The 26,615-nt window shown below is 39.4% G+C and overlaps 1 protein-coding gene across 1 annotated transcript in view; it reads right to left on the bottom strand.

Annotated features, from left to right (window-relative positions):
- Positions 1-26,615, bottom strand: part of MRAP2 (melanocortin 2 receptor accessory protein 2) — a 40,521-nt gene that overhangs the window by 1,871 nt on the left and 12,035 nt on the right. The window contains exons 2-3 of the mRNA XM_081296224.1: positions 19,471-19,604; positions 11,266-11,365 (exon numbers count right to left, since the gene is read on the bottom strand). Coding sequence (XP_081152350.1) covers positions 11,266-11,365; positions 19,471-19,597 — 227 coding nt within the window. The 5' untranslated portion in view covers positions 19,598-19,604. The remainder of the gene's footprint in view (positions 1-11,265; positions 11,366-19,470; positions 19,605-26,615) is intronic.

Genomic DNA, 26,615 nt, shown 5'->3' with positions numbered 1-26,615 from the left:
CCTGGAAATTTTGCAATCCAGCAGATAAGGTATTTTATACAGCTCCACCTGCTAATATAATTGCCTGGGTAACATCTAGCCAGGAATTCTATCCAGAAGCCTGACAGTGATGGTGGTGGTTGTTTTACTTGTTTGATTGTTTTGTTAGTAAGAAGCCAGGTTAACAAATTTCATTGCCTGCTAATCTAGACAAATGTGTCAAGAAGATCAAGAGTACCACATCCACTGTTTCCTGTACTTAGAATTCACTTTAGACTCTGGATGTGTGCTTTAATGCAAATTTAAGTTGTCTTCTTTGTCTTTCTATAAATAACTTTTCCTTCAATTGTCACTTCCTTGGGTTTAAAAGATGTTTGAGAAAGGGGATGAGTGTGCCAGCAACCCATGATTAATTAGCTAAAATGTCACCCAGGATAGGGGACCTTAAAGCATTTAGAAAGCATATGATTAAGACAGCTGGCTGCAGTGATGCACACTTGTAATCCCAGCAGCTAGGAAGGCTGAGGCAGCCTCAGTAAGGTGAGTTCAAAGCCAGCCTCAGTAAAAGTGAGGCACTAGCAACTCAATAAGACCCTGTCTCTAAATAAAATACAAATAGGTATGGGGATGTGGCTTAGTGGCTCAATGGTGGAGTGCCCCCCAGGCTCAATCCCCAGTATGCCAACCACCCCTCCCCCCACAAAAATAAGATTGCCAAAGCCAATGCCATTTCCAGATTCTGGGACCGAACAGCTGGGGAAATACTTTTCTGCCTGCCCAGGGCACCAGCTGAGCACAAAAGTAGACCCAGAAGCCTTCTTCATACAAGCACTTCTTGAAACTAAGAAGTGGCCCACAAGCCATCTTTGCTGAAGGACCATCATGCCCCCATGAACATGCATGCCCTATAGCTTTGTCTCGAGGATCTCTTATTGTGACAACAGTGCAATGTGTCTGATGTACCCCCCCACCCGCCGAGAACAGAGAAAAGTTCATCTCTGTACTCTGGTAAATGTTAAATAATAAGTACATCTTCCTTTTCTTTTTTTTCATTAACTGATAAACTAAAGGGGTCATTAGTATCTCTCATCTGCAAAATCACCTTCTATGGTTTCAGTTACCTGAGGTCTGAAAATATTGATGGAAATTTCCAGACATAAACAATTCATAAGTTGTAAAATGCCATTCTAAGTAGCATGATGAAATTTCACATAGCCCCGCTCTGAAGGACATGATCATTCCTTTATCCAGTGTATCCATGTTTTGGATGCTACCTGCCCTGGGGCAGCTGAAGAAGAGAAAATGAGAATACACGCATCCTCATGACTTTTATTACAGTATAGTGTTATAATTGTTCCCTGCATTTCTTTGGGACAGAAATGCCATGTGAGGTCCCATGAGTTGGTACTCATTCCAAGGGGGACAGATCTATCCCCAGGTTTAAGCATAGGTGGTTGGAGAACCTCAGAATATTTGTTTTAGCACAACTCAGCAGTCAGTTTTGCCACAGTGACTGTGAATCTTTTATTGCTCTGACATCCTGGTAAAGGTGTCTGACTAAAGCATGACTCAGTTAAGGGTTGACTGAAAGATACAGAGACTCGAGAACTCCACAAGAGATAGGAGTGCCTAGTTTATACTGCCTTATGCATATCTCAGCTTGCACTATTGTATTGTATTCTACTATTTTGTTGTTAATCCATGCTTAATTTATAAATGAAGCTTTATTGTAGGTATGTATGCATATGAAAAACAATATACAAAAAAATATACACAGTGTTTAGTATTATTCAAAATTCAGCAAAACACATGCCCCATAGATAAGAGGGATTTTTGTATATAGAAAAGCGATGACCATGAACACTACTTGGTTCAATTCAGTTACTATACCACCACTGGGTACTATCTTAAGTATAAAATAAATTCAATGAGTTTTTCTATTAATATATATACCTGTTTAACTACTATCCCAATCAAGACATAGAATATTTCCTTTATCTGGAAATTTTCCTTATATTCAATTTCCACCCCTCAGGTAACAATATTCTGACTTCTACTCCACTGACTAATTTTGTCTAATTCTTGAATTTCCAGTCAACTTCCACCTCTTATAGGTAATGTTTTGATATTTATCACCACAGATTAGTTTAGTCTATTCTTGAAATTCATATAAATGAAATAATAAATGTATAGTATTTTGTGCCTGGATATAATGTTTCTAAGATCCATTCATGTTGTTGCATGTGACAATAACCTGTGCTTTTTCCTCCTGAGTAGTTTTCCATTGTATAAATATACTACTATCTGTTTATGCATTCTCCATTGAAGGTCATTTAGGTTATTTCCAGCTTGGAGTAGTTGTCAATAAAGCCATGCACACTATTGGAAAGTGTCTTCAAGACCATTTGACCCACCTATCCCACTCCTCAATTTATACCCAAAGGACTTCAAACCAGCATACTACAGTGATGCAGCTACATCAATGTTTATAGCAGCTCAATTCACAATAAACAAACTATGGAACAAACCTAGATGCCCTTCCACAGATGAATGGATAAATAAATGTGGTACATATACACAATGAAATATTACTCGGCCTTAAAGAAGAATGAAATTATGGCATTTGCAGGTAAATGAATGGAACTAGAGAATATCATGCTAAGTGAAATAAGTCAATCCCAAAAAACCATAAACTGAATGTTTTCTCCGAGAAGCATATACTGATCCATAGTACAGGGGGGGAAACGAAGGAACTCTGGAATGTGCAGAGGGGAGTAAGGGGAGGGGTGGGACAGTAGGAATGGGAAGGACGGATAGTAGAATGAGACAGACATTATTACAGACATTACATACATATATATTACTGGTGTGACTCAGCGCCATGTACAGCCAGAGGAATGAGCAGTTATGCTCCATGTGTTCTACTATCATGTTTAGCTAATTAAAACAAACAAATAAATTAATTAATTAAAAAGAATATATGTTTTTTATTGCTCTTGAATAAATTCCAAAGAGTAGAATTACTAAACTACATGGTAAATGTATGCTTAACTTTACAAGAAACTATAAAGAGTTTTTCAAAGTTGTTGTTACAGTTTAGATTCTCACCAAAATGTATGAAAATTACTGTTGTTCCACATTTCTGCCAAGTCTGGCCATTGTTGGTCTTTCTAATGTTAATCATTCTAATGGAAATGAAATGGCATTTCATTGTGATTTAAACATGCATGTCTCTGATGTATAATAAAACCAATAAATTACCTTTTCTGAACATCTGTACAAATCTTTTGCCCACCCTAAAAACTGAAATATTTTTTGTTATTATTGATTTGTAAGTTTTGTAATGTATTCTGAATACAAATTCTTTGTTACATGTACATATTAAAAGCATTTTCTCTTAATCTGTGACTTTGCATTTTCATTTTCTCAAAGATGTCTTTTGATGAGAAGAGTTCTAAATTTCAATAAGTGCAATTTTTCAATTCCTCTTTTATGTTAGTGCTTTTTATATCTTCTCTAAGAACTAACTGCCTGTCCTAAAGTCACAAAGATGTTTTATGTTTTCTACAACTGTGCTATGCCATACAGTAGTCACTACCTATATGACTATTTAAATGAATTCAAATTAAATATAATTGAAAATTTAGTTTCTGTCATATTACTTACATTGAAGCTACTCAACATTCACAAGTGGCCAGTGACCACATAACTGGACAGCATAGAATGCACAGATCATCACTGTGGAAAGTTCTATTAGCATGGTTCTAGGATCTTTTACTTTGGGGACATGAACCATGTTGAATATGGGGTCAAGATTCATTTGCTGATATGTTGTACCTGTACCTGTTTATCCAGTAACTAAAAAATATTTTCCTTTCAATCGACCTTATACAAAATTCATTATATTTCTACACACTACTAACAAACATAAGAAAATGAAAAAAAAATTCCATTCACATTGGCATAAAAAATAGAACACCTAGGAATAAATTTAACAAAATGTGTTCAAGACCTGTACACTGAAAATTTCAAAACATTACAAAGGTATATTAGAGAAGGCCTAAGTGTATGGAGAGACAGACCATGCTGGAGGATTGAAAAGCTTTGAGTAGAAAATCACATAAACACAGAATAAGCTAGATCAGTTTCCTTCTTTGAACAGCTGAAAGCCCTTCAGTTTTGGTCTATTTATGTTCATTCTTTAATACCTTTCAATGGTTGATTTTCATATTTTGTCCATATCCTATAATTGATATCTGTAAGATTATTCTGCAACAAGGTCTTCTACCATTACTAGAACTGGAACGCACATGCCTAATTCCTCTTGGCCCTTCATGAATGATCTATGGTGTCATCTCCTGTAAGAAGCCCTCCCCGATTCTCCCAATCTAGGTTAGGATGTTTCTCTCCATGTTCTCTCTCTGTATCATGCCCATTTCTTTACTTCTCTGTCACCCTAACCAAGATTGTACATTCTTGAGGGCTGGCACTAGGTTTCTTACCTATGTCACAAGTACCCAGGACAACACTAGGCATATAGTAGGTGCTCTAAACACTTTTGTTAAATGAATGACTGAATGCATCAGTCATGAAGAGATCTTAAAAGCCAAGCAACCCTTGTATTGACAGGATACCTCTTCTACAGCTTCTATGAGGTTGGAAATAAATTCAAGGGCATGCACAGCTAAGGTTTAGAAACAGTAGCAGATGAACCTAGGAGAGATGATTGACCCCAACTGTGCACTCCAGAACCCATGATATGAATAAGAATAAGAAATGTAGGGATGTCAACTGGCTAGCAATTGATAACTACAATTAAGAAAAGAATATGAAGTATTGCCAAAAGTGATCTATAGATTCAATGCAACCCTCATCAAAACACCAATGACATTCTTCACAGAACTAAAAAAAAAAAAAAAAAGAGTCCTAAAAGCCATGTGGAAGAACAAAAGACCCAGCATAGCCAAAGTGATTCTGAGCAAAAAGAGCAATGGTGGAGGCATCACAGTACTCAATCTCAAATTATACTACAAAACTACAGTAACAAAAACAGCATGGTATTGGCATAAAAACAAACATAAAGATGAATGGAGTAGAAGACACAGTGACAAATACACATAGATAAAGTCATCTAATCCATCACAGAGGTGACCGAATCATAGACTGGAGAAAAGATAGCCTTCTTAACTAACTGCACTGGGAAAACTGGATAGCCTTATGTGAAAGAATGAAACTAAATCTTTCTTGCCCTGTAAAACAATCAACTCTAAGTGGTCGAAGACCTCAGGATTACACTGCAACTACTAGAAGAAAACATAGGATCAATACACCAACATTATGGTGCAGGCACTGACTTCTTTAATAAGACTCCTAAAACTTAAGAAATAAAACCAAGAATCAATAAGTGGGAAGGTATCAAATTACAGCAAAGATAATAATTAAAAGCATGAAGAGAGCAACTACAGAATAAGAGAAGATCTTTGACAGATATTTTTCCAGCAGGAGATTAATATCCATAATATATAAAGAACCCCCCAAAACACCAGAAAATCAAATAACCCAATTAATAAATGGGCACTTGATCAAAACAGATATTTCTCAAAAGAAGAAATACAAACTATCAACAGATACATGAAAAATGTTCAAGTTGCTCAGCAATCAGGGAAATGCAAATAAAAACTACACTGAGATTTCATCTCTTCAGTTAGAATGGCAATCATCAAGTATGCAAATAACAATTGGAAAAGATGAAGAGGAAAAGATACACTTATACATCGTTGATGGAACTGCAAAAATTAGTACAATACTTTGGAAAGCAGTATAGTGAGTCCTCCAAAAACTCAGAATGGAAGCAACATATGACCAAGCTATCCCAAACCTTAGTGTTTACCCCAGAGAACTAAAATTCGCATACTATACTGATATATGCATACCAGTGTTTATAGTAGCACAGTTCTCAATAGGCAAGCTATGAAACCATCCCAGATACCCATTAACAGATGAATGGATAAAGAAAACAGGATATAGATACATAGATAGATAGATAGATAGATAGATAGATAGATAGATAGATAGATAAATGCCTTTTACTTAGCAATAAAAAAAGAATGAAATTATGTTATTTGCTAGTAAATGGATGGAACGGGAGAATATCATACTAAGAGAAATAAGCCAGATCAGAAAGTCAAAAAAGCTAAAGAGGATCTCAGAAATAGAAAGTAGATCATCAGAGTAGAGAAAGGATATAGGAAGAAAGAAGGGGAGGGCATGGGGAAGAACTGGAGAACAAAATCTACCAAATCATTCTATATCCATGTATGAATATACCACAATGAATCTTGTGTTTGCATATAATTATAATGCACTAATTAAAATAATAATAATAACAATAATAATAATAATAATAGAAGGGAAATCAGTAGAGTAGAACAAGCAAATTAGAAGAAAGATAGGAGGTAAGAGAAATAGGGAATTACTGGGAAATGGGATTGATCAAATTACATTAAGTGCGTGTGTGAGTATATCGTAAATTCCACTATTTTGCATAATAAAAGAAAAAACACATGAACAATATTTCTTAGAAACTTGAGACTCACTAAGAATGTCAATACCTTTACTTCTGCCAGGTTCCTACCCATTCTATATTATGTCATCATGAAATTGAGATCTAGCTACTATGTTACAGGAAGTTCTCCTGTATCTTCCTAAGGTTTAAAAACCACTCCTGTTTATTTTGATAGAAATCTGAATCCATTTATTTTTTCATTGATTTGGTTTGTGAATTTGTACTCTTCATTTTCAATTTGGACTTAACTTACTGACTGCAAAATCACTGAGCTACCCCAACCAGAACAAAGGCTGATCACACTGTTCTGACTCTTGGCCTTTTCTTCTCACCATGGGCTGCACTGTGTATTCTTTGCACGTGTGGAATTTTCTAAACCTGAACAGAAAGTAACTCACAAGAAGATCCATCCAGTCCTCTAGTATCTGCATAGTGATTGTTATTACTCTCCTTGGCCTGCCTTCCCACACACAAACTTTAATCAACTCCCCAACCTCTTTTGCCTGATATTCCTGACTTCCCACTCTCTTATCCCCTTCCATTGTCTACTTCTACCAGTCCCTAGCTAACCTTAAGGTCCAGTCACATGGGAACCGATGGCCCTTCGGTGGTGTGCCTCTGCTTGTGCTATCCTACCAAACAGGTCAGCCCACTCCTTTGTCAAAATCAAATTCCTTCTTCAGGATTCAACTCCAATGTCCCTGCCTCCATGGAGACTCGGATCTCTCAACAGGAAGGAATCTGTCCATCCTCTGTGTTCCTGTCATAGTTTCCTGACCTTCTCTCACAGAATGCTTTATTTTCTGTCTTGAGTGAGAGCTATGTATATGGTCTTTTCTCTCCTATATACTGACATGCATATTAGGCTCATCTTTATATCCCTCAAGGACCTTGTAGTATTTAGACCTCAATGCATGCTTTAGGAAAGATTGTGAACCGAACAACTGTATTGTAGTGGCACTCCCTTCTCCACAGAAAATCTTAACTAAGTTTCTCCAGAAATCTTCACCATAATTGATTTTAGGACTATTAGCTAAAGAGTCTCTACAAAAGAGTTCAATGTAGTAAACTTTGTATTTTCCTGTTATTCTATTTTTACTTGGCCCTGGCCTGGAAGAAATCAGCACTCCAGGTGCTGAATGCCCCCTTACTAGTTTGTCACAAGTATTAATCCAGTATAGTAGTTTGTAGAAGTGTGTTTGCAAATGCAAAGCATAATTTTAAAAAAAAGACAGATCCTTTAACAAGGCCTCTGGCCTTGAGCTGGGGCTTCACAGAGATGTCTACATTTCTAAAACAAGAGAAGTTACCAATTAGGCTCCATGGTAACAGCTGAAAGGGGGAGGGAAGAAAGGGGAGAAGAAGCTCTCCCCTTCTAAGACACTGTCCTTGAAGGGTTAACTTGCCCAGAATAGTGAAAGGAAAAGCTGCTTTTATGTGAACCTCTGCAGACTGTGAACTTCTGAGCCCCTCCCCTTATACACTGGGTATAAAGTTCTGAAACTACCTGAACTCGAGGTTCAGGGGGATTGATTGGTTACAGCAAGAGCTTTGCTCTCTGAACCTAGCTATAGCTAAATAAACCTACTTCCTATTCCTATTTGGTGTCTTGCCTCATCTGTCCCCTGCAATAGTATCTGTGGGTTTGCTCAAAGCCCTGACTTCTATGAAAGGCACATCAAACTCCCAGTTTGTCTTTCTGTGATGGAAAGACCAGTAAAATCAGGAGAATAGACTACCCGTAGCCCCATCTGCAGAGGGACAACACAGGTAATATTCAGAGTTATTTCTCTAGGGATTGTCCAGATTTATAAGGGTGTTTATGGATAAAGTGCTTGCTGCTAATGTTGAGTCTTTTCATGCTGAGGACTATCTCCATCCACTCATGAAAATCAAATGCAAATCAGCTTTGGAACACCTGGTATTTCCTGGAAGACATACAAGCTATAAAAAGACCTACTAAGAATAACACTTTCTGTGAGAAAGTAATAATAACTATCAAAATTTATGGAGCCAAAGCCTGTAGTTAGTGCTTTAGACTATGTCATAATCCCTAAGAGAGGTGCTGAATGAACTGTTGTATAAAAGGCCTTTTGGTTGCTTTCATGGAGTGCTAACTTACCAGGGATATGTCAGTCTATACAGAACAGGGAAGATTCTACCACCTTAGAACCACCCTCAGCATAGCCCTGAGCAAGCTGTAGCTGTGCGCTCAGTAAACACTGCTTAATTGATAGGGAATTAAAAGTCACTCCTGAACAAAGGTTTACAGATGGAGCCAGATATATAAAAGCATCAGACTTTCTACCTGTTCACAGTGGTAGAAATCTTGGGATGTCAGGACTTCCGGGACAACCACTCACTACATATGCACTTTACCAGCCAGTCTTAGGGCCAAGACCATTATCAAAGCTTTTGACCACTGACATTTTCTTGCTATTAGCTCTAGTTGGATATACCCATCCTTTAAGGGAGCACTGTATTCAAGTAAATGACAATTTGAGATAAAATGTGATTCCCATTTTTAAAAAGTAAGGAGCAATCCTGTACTCACCCCTAAATTAATAATACCCCTACCTAGACGAGGGGCACATTGCAAAGGCTACAAAAGGAGGGTATTTGAGATATACAATGGTTAAGGCTTGATAAACTTTTAAGAACTCCAAAATATTCCACATCAAAATGTAACAGGCCTTTCCCATCACTCTCTACCTGGCAGATTTATGATAATGGAGCTATAATGCTCTAACAAGGCAGCATTCAGAATTCAGAGCAAATGACTCCTCAGCTGAAAAGCAAGAGGACTGGTTCTTTATCCTCTCTGTCTATATAAAGTATCCAGATGAGAGCTTTTTTTTTTTTTTCCTTTCACAACAGAAATTATTCCAAAGGAAAACTGATCCTAATCAAAGCTGTTTCTTAGGCTTAAAAGCTTAACAGTCAGGTTTCTAATAGTCTTTCCCACTCTGAGGTCTGCTCTGAGGACCCTGTGGTCCCAGATACCTGATTTTCTTCTCTTTATTTTTTTTTTAATTTTTTAAAATTTATTTATTTTTAATTTTTATTGTTGGTTGTTCAAAACATTACATAGTTCTTGACATGTCATATTTCACACATTTGATTCAAGTGGGTTATGAACTCCCATTTTTACCCCGTATACAGATTGCAGAATCACATCGGTTACACATCCACTGATTTACATATTGCCATACTAGTGTCTGTTGTACTGTGCTGCCTTTCCTATCCTCTGCTATCCCCCCTCCCTCCCTCCCCTCCCATCTTCTCTCTCTACCCCATCTACTGTAATTCATTTCTCCCCCTTGTTTTTTTTTCCCTTTCTCCTCACTTCCTCTTGTATGTAATTTTGTATAACCATGAGGGTCTCCTTCCATTTCCATGTAATTTCCCTTCTCTCTCCCTTTCCCTCCCACCTCTCGTCCCTGTTTAATGTTAATCTTCTTCTCATGCTCTTCCTCCCTACTCTGTTCTTAGTTACTCTCCTTATATCAAAGAAGACATTTGGCATTTGTTTTTTAGGGATTGGCTAGCTTCACTTAGCATAATCTGCTCTAATGCCATCCATTTCCCTGCAAATGCCATGATTTTGTCATTTTTTAATGCAGAGTAATACTCCATTGTGTATAAATGCCACATTTTTTTTAATCCATTCGTCTATTGAAGGGCATCTAGGTTGGTTCCACAGTCTTGCTATTGTGAATTGTGCTGCTATGAACATCGATGTAGCAGTGTCTTTGTAGCATGCTCTTTTTAGGTCTTTAGGGAATAGACCGAGAAGGGGAATAGCTGGGTCAAATGGTGGTTCCATTCCAAGCTTTCCAAGAAATCTCCATACTGCTTTCCAAATTGGTCGCACCAATTTGCAGTCCCACCAGCAATGTACAAGTGTACCCTTTTCCCCACATCCTCGCCAGCACTTGTTGTTGTTTGACTTCATAGTGGCTGCCAATCTTACTGGAGTGAGATGGTATCTTAGGGTGGTTTTGATTTGATTTTCTTCTCTTTAAAACACAAAGCAAGACCACCCTACCAGAGGCAGTCAGGTGGGCGTGGCTAGTTCCGACCAATGATAAGCATCGAGAGGAAGGGGTGTGTGCCACCTTGGAGAACACCAACCCAGGAGGCTGAGAGTGGAGACACGCTCTGTCTCTATTCCTCACTGATTATTTTCCTTTCATTTAAAATGTTTGTTGTGTAGAGGATTTTTCCAACCCCTGGTGTCTGGGGATAGCTGAGGGATAGGCAGAATTGTTCCTTTTGCCCTGGCATTTATTACAATTCCAGTGTAGGCTGAAGAAATAAAGAACTTGCCAAAAACTATGTGACAAGACACAATCATAAAAGAGTGCTGCTGCCGGGCAGTGAGGAATAGATACCAAATATAAACATGTTAGGATTTGTGTGAAAATACTTCCATTTACTCTCCCAGGACTCCCTCTACTCTCTTCATCATCCTTCTCTGTGCTCTGGGGAATTGGCCTTTGAAGAAGCCTCTGGTTATTGATTGTGTTCAGTCAACAAAGACCAATGGTAAGAATGCAAAGGAGGAGGCAGAGGCCACAGCCAGAGGAAAGTGGGATCCCACCTCATAGTAGCAAGTCCATAGCCAACCCCCTTCCTATACCCCCTGGAAGCAAACCCAGCATGGTACTAGATTCTGCTTCTTTAGGTCCCTCTGGAGTGAACGGACATTACAGACTTACTCTTGGTGTGGGGCGCCTGTCTTGGTCAGCAAGGTCAGCACAAAAAACATGAAAATCACGAAGACTGCAAGGCCAACCCAAAATCCAATCACGATGGAATCTGCAAGATGGTTAATACTGGGATTAGTATTTCACAGGAGCTTAAAAACATAACATTCAAGGAATACAAGCTTTTCGGAGATGCCTTAGTCCATGATAGGAAGTCAACAATCTCATTGCAGAGCATGAAAGAGAAGGAAGAAGCTGTGACCTTCTGGTTTCCATCTTGGATAATGTGACAATGCTTAGGCTTATGGAAGCTCAGTTCTCACATCTCAGTGAAGAACCTAGGACAAAAGAAAGGTCACCTAGATTCTACTTTACTGAATTGAATTAGAAAATACATGAGTTTGCAGAGACTGCTATAGAGTTTAAAATGAATGGATTCCAACCCACCCAATTGTGTTTTCACTTATGTTCATGCTGGAACAATTCAGGTCCCTGTCATTTCTTGCAGAGAATGACTCTCAGTCTCTTGAGTGTTCTCCCTGCTTTCTGTCTTCTTGAGTGCTTCATCAAAGCCTCTGATAAACAGCTCTCTTAGGAAGGATCATCAACAAAAGTAGACCCAACTCACTTTTCCAGATTGAAAGAGTCTCCGCATATAGAGCACTTCATATCGTGTCTGACATCAGACAAATTATCTATGTTACAGGTGCGGGCTGTCTTTAGAATTATCATCCTTTTCTCCCAGTTTACCTCATTTTAATTCCTATTTGTTTCCAATCAGACTAAGGGACATTGTGCCGCTGTATTTACCTTAGCTCTTGACCACAGCTCCTCACATCCACACCTGTAGAGTTTCTTACCACTACCTGTGAACAACTTCGCCATCCTGGAGCTGATGACAGTCTATCTATCCTTTAAAGACTACCCTGATGCCATCCCCTTCACGAACCCTCACTCACTTCCCTACCTGATGGGCTTTCTGCCTCCTCTGAAGCCCATGACATTTTCTTCTCTGTTCTCTAAACAGGCCTCTCCTTGGTTCTATCTTGAATCATAGTCATGAATAGAGACAATCCCTGATGCATAATTTTCAATTTCATGATGATGTGAAAGCAATATGCATTTCAGTACTAACCCCAATGGAATTTTGATCTTTTCCTAGGCTGGTGTTATGCTATATGACACTCTCTCACATACAATATTTTCAATTTATGGTGGGTTAATCAGGATGAAACCCCATTGTAAGTCAAAGAATGTCTGTATATATTTTGGGGACACAGTGATTAGACAAGATTGTCTACAGAGCCTGGCACATATATACTAGGGTCTCAAATCTGAAAAGCAACAAAGTTGAGTCATTCTGCGTCCTCCCTCCCTTCCTTCCCTCATCCCTCCCTCCCTTCTTCCCTCCCTCCCATCCTTCCTACCTTCTTTCCTTCTTTCCTTCCTTCCTTCCTTCCTTACCGGGGACTGAACCTCGGGGTGCTTAACCACTGAGCCACATCCCCAGCCCTTTTTATTTTTTATTTATTTTTATTTTTTTTTAGAGAGAGAGAGAGAGAGAGAGAGAGAGAGAGAGAGAATTTTAATTTTTTTTTTAGTTTTCGGCGGACACAACATCTTTATTTGTATGTGGTGCTGAGGATTGAACCCAGGCCACACGCATGCCAGGCAAGCGTGCTACCGCTTGAGCCACATCCCCAGCCCCTTATTTTTAATTTTGAAATGGGGGTCTCCTTAAGTTGCTTAGGGCCTCACTAAGTTGCTGAGGCTGGCTTTGAACGTGTGGTACTCTTGCCTCAACCTCCCAAGTAGCTGGGATTATAAGCATGCACCACCATGCCCAGTTCATTCTGAATTTTCTGAACTATACTAAGAAGATTACTTTTGTGGGAATACAGTAAGAATAATTAGCATTTAAAAAATGATTAGAGATTTTATGCTAAATGATAAAATACAATGAATTATTCTAATTAAATTATGTATATATAGCATTTCTTCTAAAGTTAAAAAAACAGTTCAATTTACTCTGCATAATTCATACTTTCCTACTACATGTCTACTGCCTAGAGGTTAACAATGTTTATTCATCACTCTGGATGCAAACTAATGTATTATTCCTAGAGTCTTAAATGTAAGTGCCATACAAATAACAATTTCTTTATACTTTGCCTTTTAATATAGTGGAAATGAGGCATAGAACAAGACATCTGGACAAGGACCAAAAAACACATGTACTGCATGTACTCAAAGGGCAGTACATGGAACAATAAAATCTCAGTTGTTTGGGCCTGGACTATGTAGAAGCATTGTGCAGATAACATTTCTATACAGTGTACTTTATCAACTGCTGTGAAGAAAAAAGAAAATTATAAAATTATATAATTATAAAATGTTATATTGAAGTTCTCAACTTATAATTTAGTCTTGTTTAAGTGATTGATATTTTTCAAATCTGTCACTAAGAAGATATACCTATTAGTGCACCATTTCACACTGTGAATAGTACACTAATCCCCAGCAGGTCTCTACTTCCCTAGTCAAACAGGAAGTAGAGGTGGAGGATCAGGTGCATTTAACATGGTCCAGTTTCTACCCCTTCCCTCTGTGCCACAAGGAACCAATCAAAAAATCAGCACTGCCAGCAAGGTGCACTTTCCTGTAATCCCAGTGCCTCAGGAGGCTGAGTCAGTAGAATCACAAGTTCAAAGTCAGCCTCAGCAAAAGCGAAGCACTAAGAAACTCAGTGAGACCCCCATCTCTAAAAAAAACATAAAAAAATAGGGTTGGGAATATGGCTTAGTGGTTGAGTGCCCCTGAGTTCAATTCCTGATACTCCCCCCATCCCACAAAGGAAAAAGCAGCACTAACATGGGGCAAGGATGGCTCACAGCCCTCAGAGAAGTTAGGCGGTGCAGTTATGGGTTGCCAAGTGGGGGAAAAGGAGGGGCATGTTTAAATTTTGGGAATTCCTGAAATGCAATAGCATTTGCAAATATTTCCATAATAATGTGGTATCCATGTTTCCCTAGATAGATAGAATTCTTTAAGTAGCTCTGCTTATTCACATTCCACTTCATACAAAATTCTGCTTCTTCAAATTATTTCCACTAATTTCCCCTCAACCTCATTCTCTGCCACATGATCAGGTCCAGGGCACTATCTCACCCTGAGCTCCTTAGGATCTCCAGGGAACACTAGAGATCCTCATCTCATCCCAGGAACACTCAAATTATCTCGCTCTATTTCAATGGCAAGTTTCAGGCAGAGGTGCTCGTCTTCCACAAAGCATGCTGCTGTTAAGACGTCAGAAGAGAGGTGTACCCCCAGTGAGGTTCCAATGAGGCCAGGTAACTAAGGAAGTCAGAAGAAGTGTTCATTCTAAGGGGTCCTACCAAAGCCAAGTCGCCACACATTGCGTTGTCTACGCACAATTGGGAGACTATTACGGTAAGGGGGCAGAACAAACTGCCCAGGGAAATTCCAAATGGAATGTGTCACAATAAAATAATTTCCCTTAATCACAATGAATCCCACTTGTACATATAATTACAATACATTAAACATCATCAGGATCATCATCATCATAGAAAGAAGATCAGTAAAGTAGAGCAGCAGATGAGGAGGAGGAAAGAGAGGAGGTAAGGGGAAAGAGAATGAGTGATGAAATTATATGCATGTTCAAACATGCCATAATGAATCCCACTATTATGCATAATTATAATATACCAATTAAAAATTAAAAATAAATAAAATAAAATACCTCCTCTCAACCTCAACTTTAACAAATAGAATGAAACAAGAGAGCTGAAAGCTGATATGATTTTTTTTCTCCCCCCTAGGGTAAGACTACAGTAATCATCCTATTTTACTGTGCCCTTTTTCCCACCTCCTAGGAATAAATTATGATATTTTTATTTCATGGTTGTATAAAAAGTGTTAATATACTTTATCTACAAGGGGTTCAGAACATCAAAGCCAGCACTGTCCTCACACAATTCTGGTTCCTAAAGAGTTAGGGTCAGTTTTGTGATGAATTCCAGCCAAGGAGCCAACAGAGACATGCTCACATTTGTCTCAATGACACATTTTATCCTAAGCTTTTGCAAGTATGAGCTCTGCATCTCACCCTGAAGACCTGACTTCCTGCTGACTCATTTATGCATGTATCTGGCATTACCTGCAAGTTGGAATACGGAAAAAAGTATAGAATTTTCCAATGGCTTCAATTTTTTTACAGAGTAGATTAACTAAAACATAGGTTTCTACTCATTGGTTCATAGGCTTTGCTTCTGTCTCTCTAAGAATACACTGTCTCTCCGAGACAGTTAAACCTTTCATTAGTGATGGGTTTCTCTCCCTCTCTTTGTAGCAAGCTCATGAGAGATTTGTCTGGGTGTACTATTTTTGTAATGTTTCTCATTCTTCTATTCTCATTTTTCTTTTGAACTGATTCTATCAGCCTTTCATCCCTACCACTCTCACTAAAACTATTTTTAAAATCATTGCCAGTAGCTTGTACATTGTAAATCCAATGTCTGTGCCTCAGTCCTCCACCAGCTCGACCTAATGGCAGCATTTGACAGAGACCATTATCTCAGCCCTGAAAAACCCTTTCTTCAGTTGGCTTCCAGAAAACGACAATTGCACAGTTTTCTTACTCTTTCTATACATTCTTCTCAGGTTCCTTTGCTCCTTCTTTTTCAATTTTTCAATTTCTAAACATTAGTGTACCTTGGAGCACAGCTCTTGAACCTCATCAGTTTTCTTTCTTTTTTTTTTTTTTTTTGTTACCAAAGATTGAACTCAAGGGCCCTTAACCACTGAGCCACATCCCCAACCTTTTTTATATTTTATTTAGAGAAAGGGTTTCATTGAGTTGCTCAGGGCCTTGCTAAATTCCTGAAGCTGGCTTTGAACTCACAATCCTCTTGTCTCAGCCTGTGATGACAGGCATGCACCACTGTGCCAAGCCCTCATCAGTTTTCAATCTACTTAACAACCCCCTCACCCAGTTTCTTGGCTTTGAATATCATTTTCATGCTGATGATTCCCAAATTTTCACCTTTACCTCACATTTTTCTCTGATGTCTTCTTGGATGTCTTAGAAGTGTCTTAACAGGTCCAAACCTCAAATCCTGAAGTTGCTCTCTGAAACCTGCATCTGTCTTACTGTCCCCTGTCTCAGTTATTGGCAATTCCAACCTGCCAGTTCCTCTGATAACAAATCTTTACAGCATCCTTGACTCTTTCTCTTACACTCTTTGGCAATCCACTGGCAAATCCTATCAGATCTATCTTTTAAAAACATCCAGAATTTATGCATTTCTCACCAATCTACTGCCTGTACTCTGTTCAAGTCACCATTGCCAGCTGTCTGGACTATGGCAGTAGCCTCCTGACTGATCTCTGCTTCTAATCTCATCCCTTTCATTCCCCAGTTGCAGAGTGAGCATATTGAAACCTACACCAGATGCCATTCCTCTGCTTCAGACCCTTAAATGACTTCTCATAGTAAAAGCCAAAGTTCTTAGCATGACCACTAAGGTCCATGCCCTGGTTCCCCCTCATCTCCTGATGTTCGCCCTGGCATCCTGCTGGCCTCCTTGTTCGTTCTGGCTATGGAGACTTTTTTTTTGGAAGGTTCTTTCTTTGGATGTTTCATAGTTCAGTCTTGCATTTCCTTCAGGTCTTTTCTAAATTCTCTCCCTCTCACTAGGACCTTCCATGGCCACACTATCTTGTATCTACCTCCACACTTCACTTCACTTTCTCCATTCTATTTTCCCTCTTTTGTCACCATCCAATATAGTTTGTTTATTTAGGTTATCCATTGTATGTCTCTCTCACTAGACTGGGAGCTCTGTAAGAGGAGGTATTTTTGTCCCTTTTCAGTTCTGTCTTGTATCCCCAGAGCTTAAAATGGAGCTACATATAAAAGATGCTCAGTACATGCTGAAGGGATTAAAGAACAGATTTCCACTTTGTTGACACACCAAATGTGTGTCAGATACATGCCTACCTCCAATGCATCATAAGGTTTAACATCAAATTTAAAACTCAGGGCAGTTGGGCTAGGGGTGTAGCTCAGAGGTAGAGCACTTGCCTAGCATGTACAAGGCCTGGTGTTCCATCCCCAGCACTGCAAAACAAACAGAACAAACAACAAAAACAACAACAAAAAACCTGAAGGCAAAAGGAAATTTCATAATGACCTTTAGAGATTGTTTCTCAGAAGAAACTTCCTTTGAAAGTAGAAATCTTAATTTTAGTAGGCAGAGGAACTTAGTCTAACTAAAGATGTGCCTATTTACAGAGCACAATATAGGAAGAGGAAATTAAGATAACTGGTATGGTCATTCTTAGCCTTAAAAAGTGCTTCCCCTTGAAATGTTCCCGTTCTACTCTTTTCACCTAACTAGTTTTATATTTTGTTCAACAAAACAATGTGTCACGCTTGAAGGTGAGAATCATAGCTTTTTAAAGGGTAAGCAACGATAGCCATATGAATATTATAACAGTTGACTTAATCTTCTCCAGGTCCTATATATCTGGGGGGAGGGTTTATTTTCCATTCTTATCTCTGTCTCATGCATTCAGGTTTCTGATGTTAGCAGCCTTTACTTGAATCAGATCTGTTATATCAGAAGAGTAAGCACTTACTTGGGCATTCTTGTATTTTCATGATGTGAAAGTTGAGACAGAAACAATCCTCATTAACGGTATAGTTAGTAAAGTAAGCATGTAATGTGTCACAGCTCTGCCTATGTTTTATAGGATGTTTTTCAAGCTATAAACATTTCTAGATGAAATGATTATGCTCAAAAAAGATATTCAGCTGTCTCTGGAAATGTGCCAACCAAAATTATAGCAGTGAGTCTGTCATCTGTGCCCCTTGGACAAAGAGAAAGGAGCAAACACAAAAATAAAGTTCAGGTAGAAGTATACATTACAGGGAACTATGTAGCAGTTTTCCCAGTCATTTATATTTCCCCTATAATTCCTAAAAAGTAACTGTCCTTACATAAAGGTTATCCCAGAAAAACAACAGATTAAAGACTCTACATGACTCTTAGAGGGTGATTTCACACCAAGACTATAAGAGTCATTATCAGATAATTAATGTCAGCATAATGTCAGTACTCCCCCCCACATAAATACTGGGCAAATGCCAATAAAGAAATGAGGAAATGTATTGAATTATTACCAGGGGAAAATGGATATAAAATTTGGTTAATGACTTTGCTTAAGGAAGAAAGATTAAAAGTCCTTCTTGCATTAAATGGGAATAGCAAATGGGTGTGAGGATCACAAATGCCAAAACTGGTGAGGGGGGAAGTGGCCAAGAAATAAGTGAGCAACGAAAGGATTTCCTTTGCTACATTTGCATCTCTAATTCTGATCTCTCTTGTATCTCCTAGTGTCTCACATCAGTCTGGACTAGCTAAGAATCTGAAATGTTTGCAGTGTTATGCATATTCAATTTGAAACAACTCAGCCTCCCAGGGATATTGATGAAACTTCCAAACAGGACCTGGAAGTGGGCAGCAGCTCCTGCCTATTATATCAACTCCACTTAACAAAACAGGATGTTTCACGCTGGCTACTCAGCACTGGTTATGAAGGGAGTTGAATAGTAGCTTTTCACAGAATTACCTTTCCTTGTTTTAAGCTGGATCATTAATTGCCCCAATAACATGAAACACAACTCATGCCTGTAGCACCAAATTGGAAATGATGGCAGGCTATTCTTGCCTGTCGTTGTGAACACATATAGACGGCTCTCCACAGATCCAGAACACCAACTGGGTTTAAAGGATTCCACTGACTATTTGTTACAAAAGAAAATTCTTCAAATAATAGTTCCAGATTCTATTTTTGTACACATTTTTTGTTAGTTCAAACATTCATAGTTTGGGGGAGTTGGCATAGAAAATTCCAAAACAAGCAAGCAAAAAACCTCAGTCTGAGATTGACACTGACTCACATTCTCCAACTAAGGGAATATTATCTCCAAATAAGTCCTTTGTCTATCAGAATCTCCATGGCCCCCATATCATACCATCTTTGAGCAATTAGCCCATGTGTGGAAAGGGCATTTTGTGGGGTTTTAGAGGTAGAAGACAGAGTTCCACAAGACAAGAATGTTCACGGGGGATTTCACAGGTTAAGACAAATATATATTATGCATACAAGGGGGAATTGTATAAGACTTACATTTGTGAGCCTTCAGTCCTTCAAAGGAAACCGGTCCAATCTCATAATACTCATACTCCCAGGTGTAATCAGAATTAGATGCGGATTGCTGGGAGGTTCTGTTAGAAATTAACCTCTGGACAGACATCTCCACACTGCAAAAATGGAGAAAGGCAAGTGCAGAACTCGTTAATTGACTCAAGACTGCACAGTTATCCTAATTATTATTGATCACACACAGGAGTTCAAGGGTAAAAAGCTAAAAGAATTCCTACCCATTTGGTTAGGGAAAGGTTTTCACAGGCTGCCCACACCTCATACCATGAGCACATATTTCCTCTTAACTCTTCAATATTCTAGAATGTACTTGAAATCAGACAGTACATCTTTTTTTTTGGTAAACTTGACTGACATGTAACTAGTGTTCAATAACTGTATGTAGAAATAAGGAGAAGGAGGGAGAGTGTATATAAAAATCCGAGCTCACAGTTCAGGCCCTCCCTATGTGAGTATGTGAAGAGTCTACAGAGGACAAGCAAAATCAGTGTTGTAAATAAAATATCTCAGTGTGTATGTACCGAGTGCCTACTCTGCAACAACAAAGATGCACAGCCTAATGAAATGGAATGGAAAAGTAGAGCAAAGAGAAACGGACAACAAAATTTGCACAATAGGAAAAGACCCCCATTGGAGAGCTCCTTCTTGTTCATTGTTCACTCCCAGTATCTTCATTGTTAACTGCGATTATTTGGGACAAGAAAATTCTGACTTCTTTGAGGCATGTTGAACTGTGTGCCCAAGACTCCCAAGGTGACAAATCAATACTACTTGTATCCCAATACTGTATTTAAATAGCTGCCATGTGCAAGAATACACCTTGTGGGGGGAAGGTAAAGATGCCTGAGACAGACAACAGGACACACAGACCTTCATTTACAATGGAGAAATGGACAAATGGACAAATAACTGTAATGTAAGTAAACATCTGAATGAAACAACAGCCCAAACCAAGATTCACTAAATCACCCCTGTGCCCCACACTGTAAGAGCTCACCATGGGTCAGAGTTATCCACCAAACCTTCTTTGGGTCCAACCCCCAAGATAGTAAAGGCAAAATCATCACCACCCTTTTACCCCAAGGTGTGAGTCTCTCCTTTATCTCTCCTTTATCTCTTGTTCTCCAACCCCAGACCTGGGACCCACAGAAAAAGATTTTAACTACTCAACATCATATGGTTCAAAGGATGGGGAGCCCTGGTCCTAAGATGCATGACTGTCAGGAATTGGAACATGACTCTGAGGCCTCAGCCAAACAAATCTCTCCTCTGAAGGTAGAAAATAATGTGCTAACTCTCATTTGGGAAAGAAAGTTATACAAATTGCAAGGAAAGCTGACCTTTACTTTAGGTAAGCAATCAGTTGCCTTTTCAATATGAGCAAAAAAAATGTGGTTTCATCTTTGGCCTTTTTAAATATTTGAACAAGAGGTTATTTCCCTCAATGATGAAATAAATTTCTTCAGGAAATGAAAATTAATAACGCAAACCTAAGAAGCACTGTCCTCATTTAAGGGCACTTTCTCTAGCAGAAAACTGTGGGGGAGAAGGAGGAGTAGCTCTTTAGCTATATAGTTCAGAGATAAATGGTGAAGTAAGATAAACACAGTCTGCAAAGGAAAGCATTAACAATCCCATGCTATATAGGAAAAGGCACAGAATTTAAAGCCAGAAGACCAGGGTCTTCATATTTACTCTGCTTCCATTTGCTACATCATTGGACAAATCTCACTTAGCCACATTTTCCTCACCTGCAAAACTGACCATGACTATCCTGTTGTCAAGAAGTGGCTATGGTCACAGCCATTAATAGACACCATTATAGCCCACTAGGCCCACTCCTCAGCCTCCTAAGTAGTTTTTCTGCTTCCACTCTTACCAATCCCTGGAGTCCATTCTCCACTCATCAGCAAGAGATATGATATTTTAAAAATATAAATTGTCACTGTTGATCTTTTATTTGCCACTTTTAATGGCTTCCCATCGCCCTCTGGACAAAGTCCAAAATCCTTCAAATGTCCTATATGTCCATAACATGGGTCCTACAGTCAGTCTCCTCTTACCTTGAGCCATTCTACTTCATATCTTATCAAATTATAATGTTTTATTACAGTTTCTCAAATACGTCAAGTTTTCTGCCACCTGTACATAGGCTATTCTTGTAATGAGAATGTAGAGGCTATCTTTGCTAAAAGTTCTATTTCACTTCGGCCTGAAAATGTAAAAAAACAAAAAAACCTTGATATTTCAGTGTGTATCTATCTCATTGCTTAAACAGTCACCTTGGATTCCAGGAATAATAGGTCTGATGATAAACATCTTGTGATAAGTCAAAACTACCACCCAGGAAATAGCAACTTTGTGATCACAGACAAGACCCTGCCTTACCAACCCTGAGATAATGATTGGCCTGACCACAGTGAGACCAAGACTGCTTGACTGTGCACACTTCTAGTGCCCCCCCACCTCCACCATGCCTATATATATATATATATATATATATATATATATATATATATATATTATCTGGGAGTTCATGTTAGTATTTCCAAAAAGAGGACTAAAAACTCTCATCTCCTTGTCTTCCCAATATATCTTTTTTTCCTGATATTCACCATTACTTTTTCCATTGTTTATTTGTTTATTTTATTTTGTTTTGTTTGGGTAAGTGGCCAGAGCTGATTTTGTTGGGACCCCAGAATAGGACCTCTGGCCTAGGACTCTAGTAACATTCCCTCTGGCCTGAGAGTTCTTCCTATCACCCCAACTGTAATTCCTTCCTCCTTCCTGCACACTCTCCTCATTTAGATCAGGGGCTGGAAAAGCTGGCCCACTATTTGTACAACCTACAAGGGAAGAATGTTTTTATTTCTAAATGACTGAAAAAAAAACAGAAGGATAATATCTGTGACACAGAAAATTGTATGAAATTTAAATATCAGTGTCCACAAATAAAGTTTTATTATAAAATAGCCACTCATTTGTTTTTGTATGTTCTATGGCCTATTCAGCATTACAACAGCAGAGAAGAGTAGCTGTAACCAAGATGGTATACACCCAAAAGCCTAAAATATTTACCTTCTGGTTTTCATAGAATGACATTGCCAACTTCTGCTATACAGTCATAAAAATAAGTACCTTTGCTTGCTTTTTGACTAGGAAAATAAAGATGGTAATAATACTTACTTCATGGGATTACTGAAAAGATTAAGTGCAATGTTGCATGAAAAGCAAATAGCCAAGACTCAGGTTAAGATTAATAGAATATAGGCAGCACTATTATTATTAGCCAAGAAATGCTGGCCTGAGACAGAAAAACCTAGGTTTGTTCTTCAGACACCACCAAGTACCCAGACAGCCAATTCCCATCAAATTTACCATGTGGTTAATTCACCTATGTATTCTATGCAAATGAATAAAATTATAGTAAAAATAATAAATGTGTCCAGATTGTTTGAAAGCTATAGTGACTAATAATGACATTTGAGATTCATGCAGTTCCACCAAATGAGAAATATGGTAATAATATTCCCTCTCTCTCTCTCTCTCTCTCTCTCTCTCTCTCTCTCTCTCTCTCTTCCTCCCTTCCTCCCTCCCTCCCTCCCTCTCTTTTGGTAAGGAAAATAAGATGAAGCTTCATTAGATCATATCATTTTTACTGGAAATCAACATAACAGCTAATGAAATAAGCAGAGCAGAGGGAGACACTAAGCTTTGTCTAAAAGGAAAAAATAGAAAAAGCATACAAAACAAAGAAAATAAAGATGGAAAAGGTTGTCAGTCCTCCGTCTAAGCAGCACACCACAAACACCAGAGCTGCTCCATGCATCAGGACACAGTGGTGACACCCCCCTTCTGGGGCTGCCAGGCACGTGGATCCAGCAGGTCATTCTGCTGTCCTCTCAGGTCAGAAAGCATGAGTAACACCATCCTTACAGGGCTGGTCAGGGATTAGTAAAAAAAAAAAATATATGTCTGTGTATGAGAGACAGCTTTCAGGGAATATCAACTGCCTTCCTACCACAGAAATAATAGTTTTTTATACCTTCTTTTTCTTTTCTGTGCACTCTTTTCCTTTCATTTAAATAAACCATAGGGTTAGATTAGCAAAGGGTGTTACTAATGGGTAAGAAAATTCAGTGCCAAAGTCCTGAAAGTGGAAAGGTCATGGGAAGAGAAGTTGAAAGCCCTGATGAATACCTGGGACAGAGTGAGTGGAAACCAGAGCCAGCCCAGAGGTCCTCCAGGGATGCAGAGTGACATGCAATGTCACCTCTCCCTAACCAGCCACCATTTTGGTAGGTTTCACATAAAACAAGGGGCTTTTGCTTTCCCTGGCTATTTCCTCTCAGTTTTCTAATCTGAAAGATATGTTCTGAAGACAGCCTCTGGCCTCTCCTTTAAAACAGTCATCTAGTGCCCCTGAAAAAGTCCAGGATGCAATTTTTTTTTTCATCCAAGTCTCAGGTTAATCAGCTTAGGCCATCAGAGGCACAAGGACAAACAGTGAACAGAAGACTGTGGTAAGGCAGTATTTTGTATCATGACCATTACTGATAGCAAGGGGCTGCCTTTCTGAGCTTCACTGGAACATAAGCTGGATCTGTTTGTTATTTGGAAATTGCCCCCATGTCTGGATAGCAACTCCCAGAACCCCACATCCGTACTACAGCCAAGTGTGTCTGGCTCACGTGCAGTGAGGGCAGTCTGACACCCAGATTCACTCTCCAGGGTGCTAAGAGCTGGCAGCTGCTCTCCAAACACAACAAACAGGAAGGCAGCAGGGCTCTGTGAGCAGCTGCCCTCTGTGCCCTGCTGCAGTGCATTCACCTCTGATGAGATTTTCTTTATGTCAGATTTCTTCACAACATTACAGTCATTAAGAATAACTTCTTCTACAGGAAACATATCCTAAACAAGCTTCTTGGAAAAAAGAAAAAAACCCACACACATACACAAAAACATCTTGGAGCAGCAGAGAGACAAGTTGCTCTTTTGAACAGCTGAAAACTCTGTTGCCATCAAAAGCATAATGAACATTATGCTTGCATCTTAAAGCCACGCCTGAAAAGGTAAACTTTTTCTAGTTGTTTACAGGGTAGTTTGAACCAAGGCAACCTATGGGGGAGCAGGGCTTGGGAGATCTCAATCTCAACCCAAGCAGAAAAATCGTGTTTAGCAGGTGCCAGATGTCTTTCACCAAACCATCATCCCTTCTCCTACCCACATCCCAACACTCTCATTCCTTCTAATTATTCAAACTTTCCTCTTGTTGGTTAGCTTTTTTTTTTGTCACGGTGACCAAAAGACGTCACAAAAACAATGTAGCAGAGGAAAGGTTTATTTGGGTTCCTGGTTTCAGAGATTCAGTTCAGTTAGACTGAGTCCATAGCTCTGGGCCCAAGGGGGAGCCAGAACATCATGACGGAAGGGCAGAGCAGAAGAAGCAGCTGAGGACATGGCAATGGGAACAGAGTGAGCTCCACTCAGCAGGGACAAAATATAAACCCCAAAGTGATGCCTCAGTGATCTATCTCCTCCGGCCATATCTGCCTACAGTTATCACCCAGTTAATCCATATTGGTGGATTAACCCACAGTTCCCTGAATTTGGGGAGAAGTATTCAGACGTGGAACTTCCCATGGAGTGAACAAAGGCTCTTAATCAATGTCCACCGTGGATTATGATGATACACACACCAAGGGGGCTGTTTCTTTGGAGTTGAACAAAGTGTACTTTCATGTTAAAGAGTAGTTGTTCAAGAGCTTGCCAACTCAGGCACAGGACTGGCACATCAAGAAATTCAAGAGCACTCGGAAGTCCAGAAGCACTCAAAAATGAGTGCACTCACTTGCATGCATATAAACACACACACACACACACACACACACACACACACACACACACCATACCTTATGGTGCAGCTAGAAAGGCACTCAGAAGCTGTTGGTCAATGACACAGATGCAAAATCCTATCTAAAGTAACCAGCTTGTAAAGATAAGGGCATTCAGACTGGAGATCAAAATTCCCTATCGTGGGGCTGAGGGAATGACTCAATGATAAAGTGCTTGTCTAGCATGGGCAAGACCCTGGGTTCATCACCCCACCCCCCAAAAATATCCCAATTGAATTGGTTCAAACTTCTTTCTTTTTAATTCCCAATCTCCAGAAGTAGGTATGCTACCCAAGACTACCAATTTCATTTCAGGCCTGGGCCATTAAGTTCTCTATCACTAGTTACCTGTCCTCATTTCTTTCTGCCTTTCATTCCCAGGTACGGCTAGCCATCTGCAGCACAACAAAGAAAAGCTACCTTTTGATTTATCACTTGTTCTCTCTTGTAGCAAAGACACCTGAGAAACCAAAGACAAAGCCCAGACAGCACTGGGGTAGCTGAGCAGCTCAAGGTCAGAACTGCAGAGATCCAGCTTCCGAAACTTAATTTCCTCTTTTCACAGAGGTGTAATCAGACACCCAAAGATTCTGTGATCAGAACTGCCAGTGCCCTCAGCTTACCCATGTCCAGGTGGGTAGGTACACACAGAGAATCTGAGGCTGCAAGGTTATGAGTTGGCTCCCAGCTAAACCAGAGCCAGCAACTTCATAAGGCAACACATGCCATCCAGGACCCAGGAATCAGCCCCCGCAGCTCCTCCCAGGGCAGCACCCCTCAATGCAGATGTGTTCCCCACTCCACTTCTCCTCTTTACAGTTCTCTGTGAACTACCACCTGCTACTAGCACTTGCCACTTTGATTCCCAAGTCTGCCAATTCCTTTTGTTAAAAGGAAAAACCTTTAAAAAATTAAATTTAAGAGTTTGATAAGAAATCACTCAGCTCTCAGAAATAGAACAGGTTCTAAAACTTCACTAGCAAAGTGGTCAGGCTGCATGGATGGACAAAGGGAGAAGGTAGGTACAAGGACAGTGGAATCAGTTATAGCTTGGCATTTGCCTTCTTTGAACCAGCTGGCTGACTATGTGCAACTGAAGCTCAGCTGCTGCCGATTGACTGAGACTCAGCTATTTGTTATGAGAGTATACTCCTAAATGAGGCTCTGCTAGTTTATGTACTGTTAGGTTGCAGTTCCTTCCATAAGGACCCTAGT

The sequence above is a fragment of the Spermophilus citellus genome, assembly GCF_964194105.1.
Source record: "Spermophilus citellus genome assembly, chromosome: 5".
NCBI lineage: Eukaryota > Metazoa > Chordata > Mammalia > Rodentia > Sciuridae > Spermophilus > Spermophilus citellus.
The sequence above is the reverse complement of the archived record's forward strand: the minus strand, read 5'-3'. Positions and strand labels throughout refer to the sequence as shown.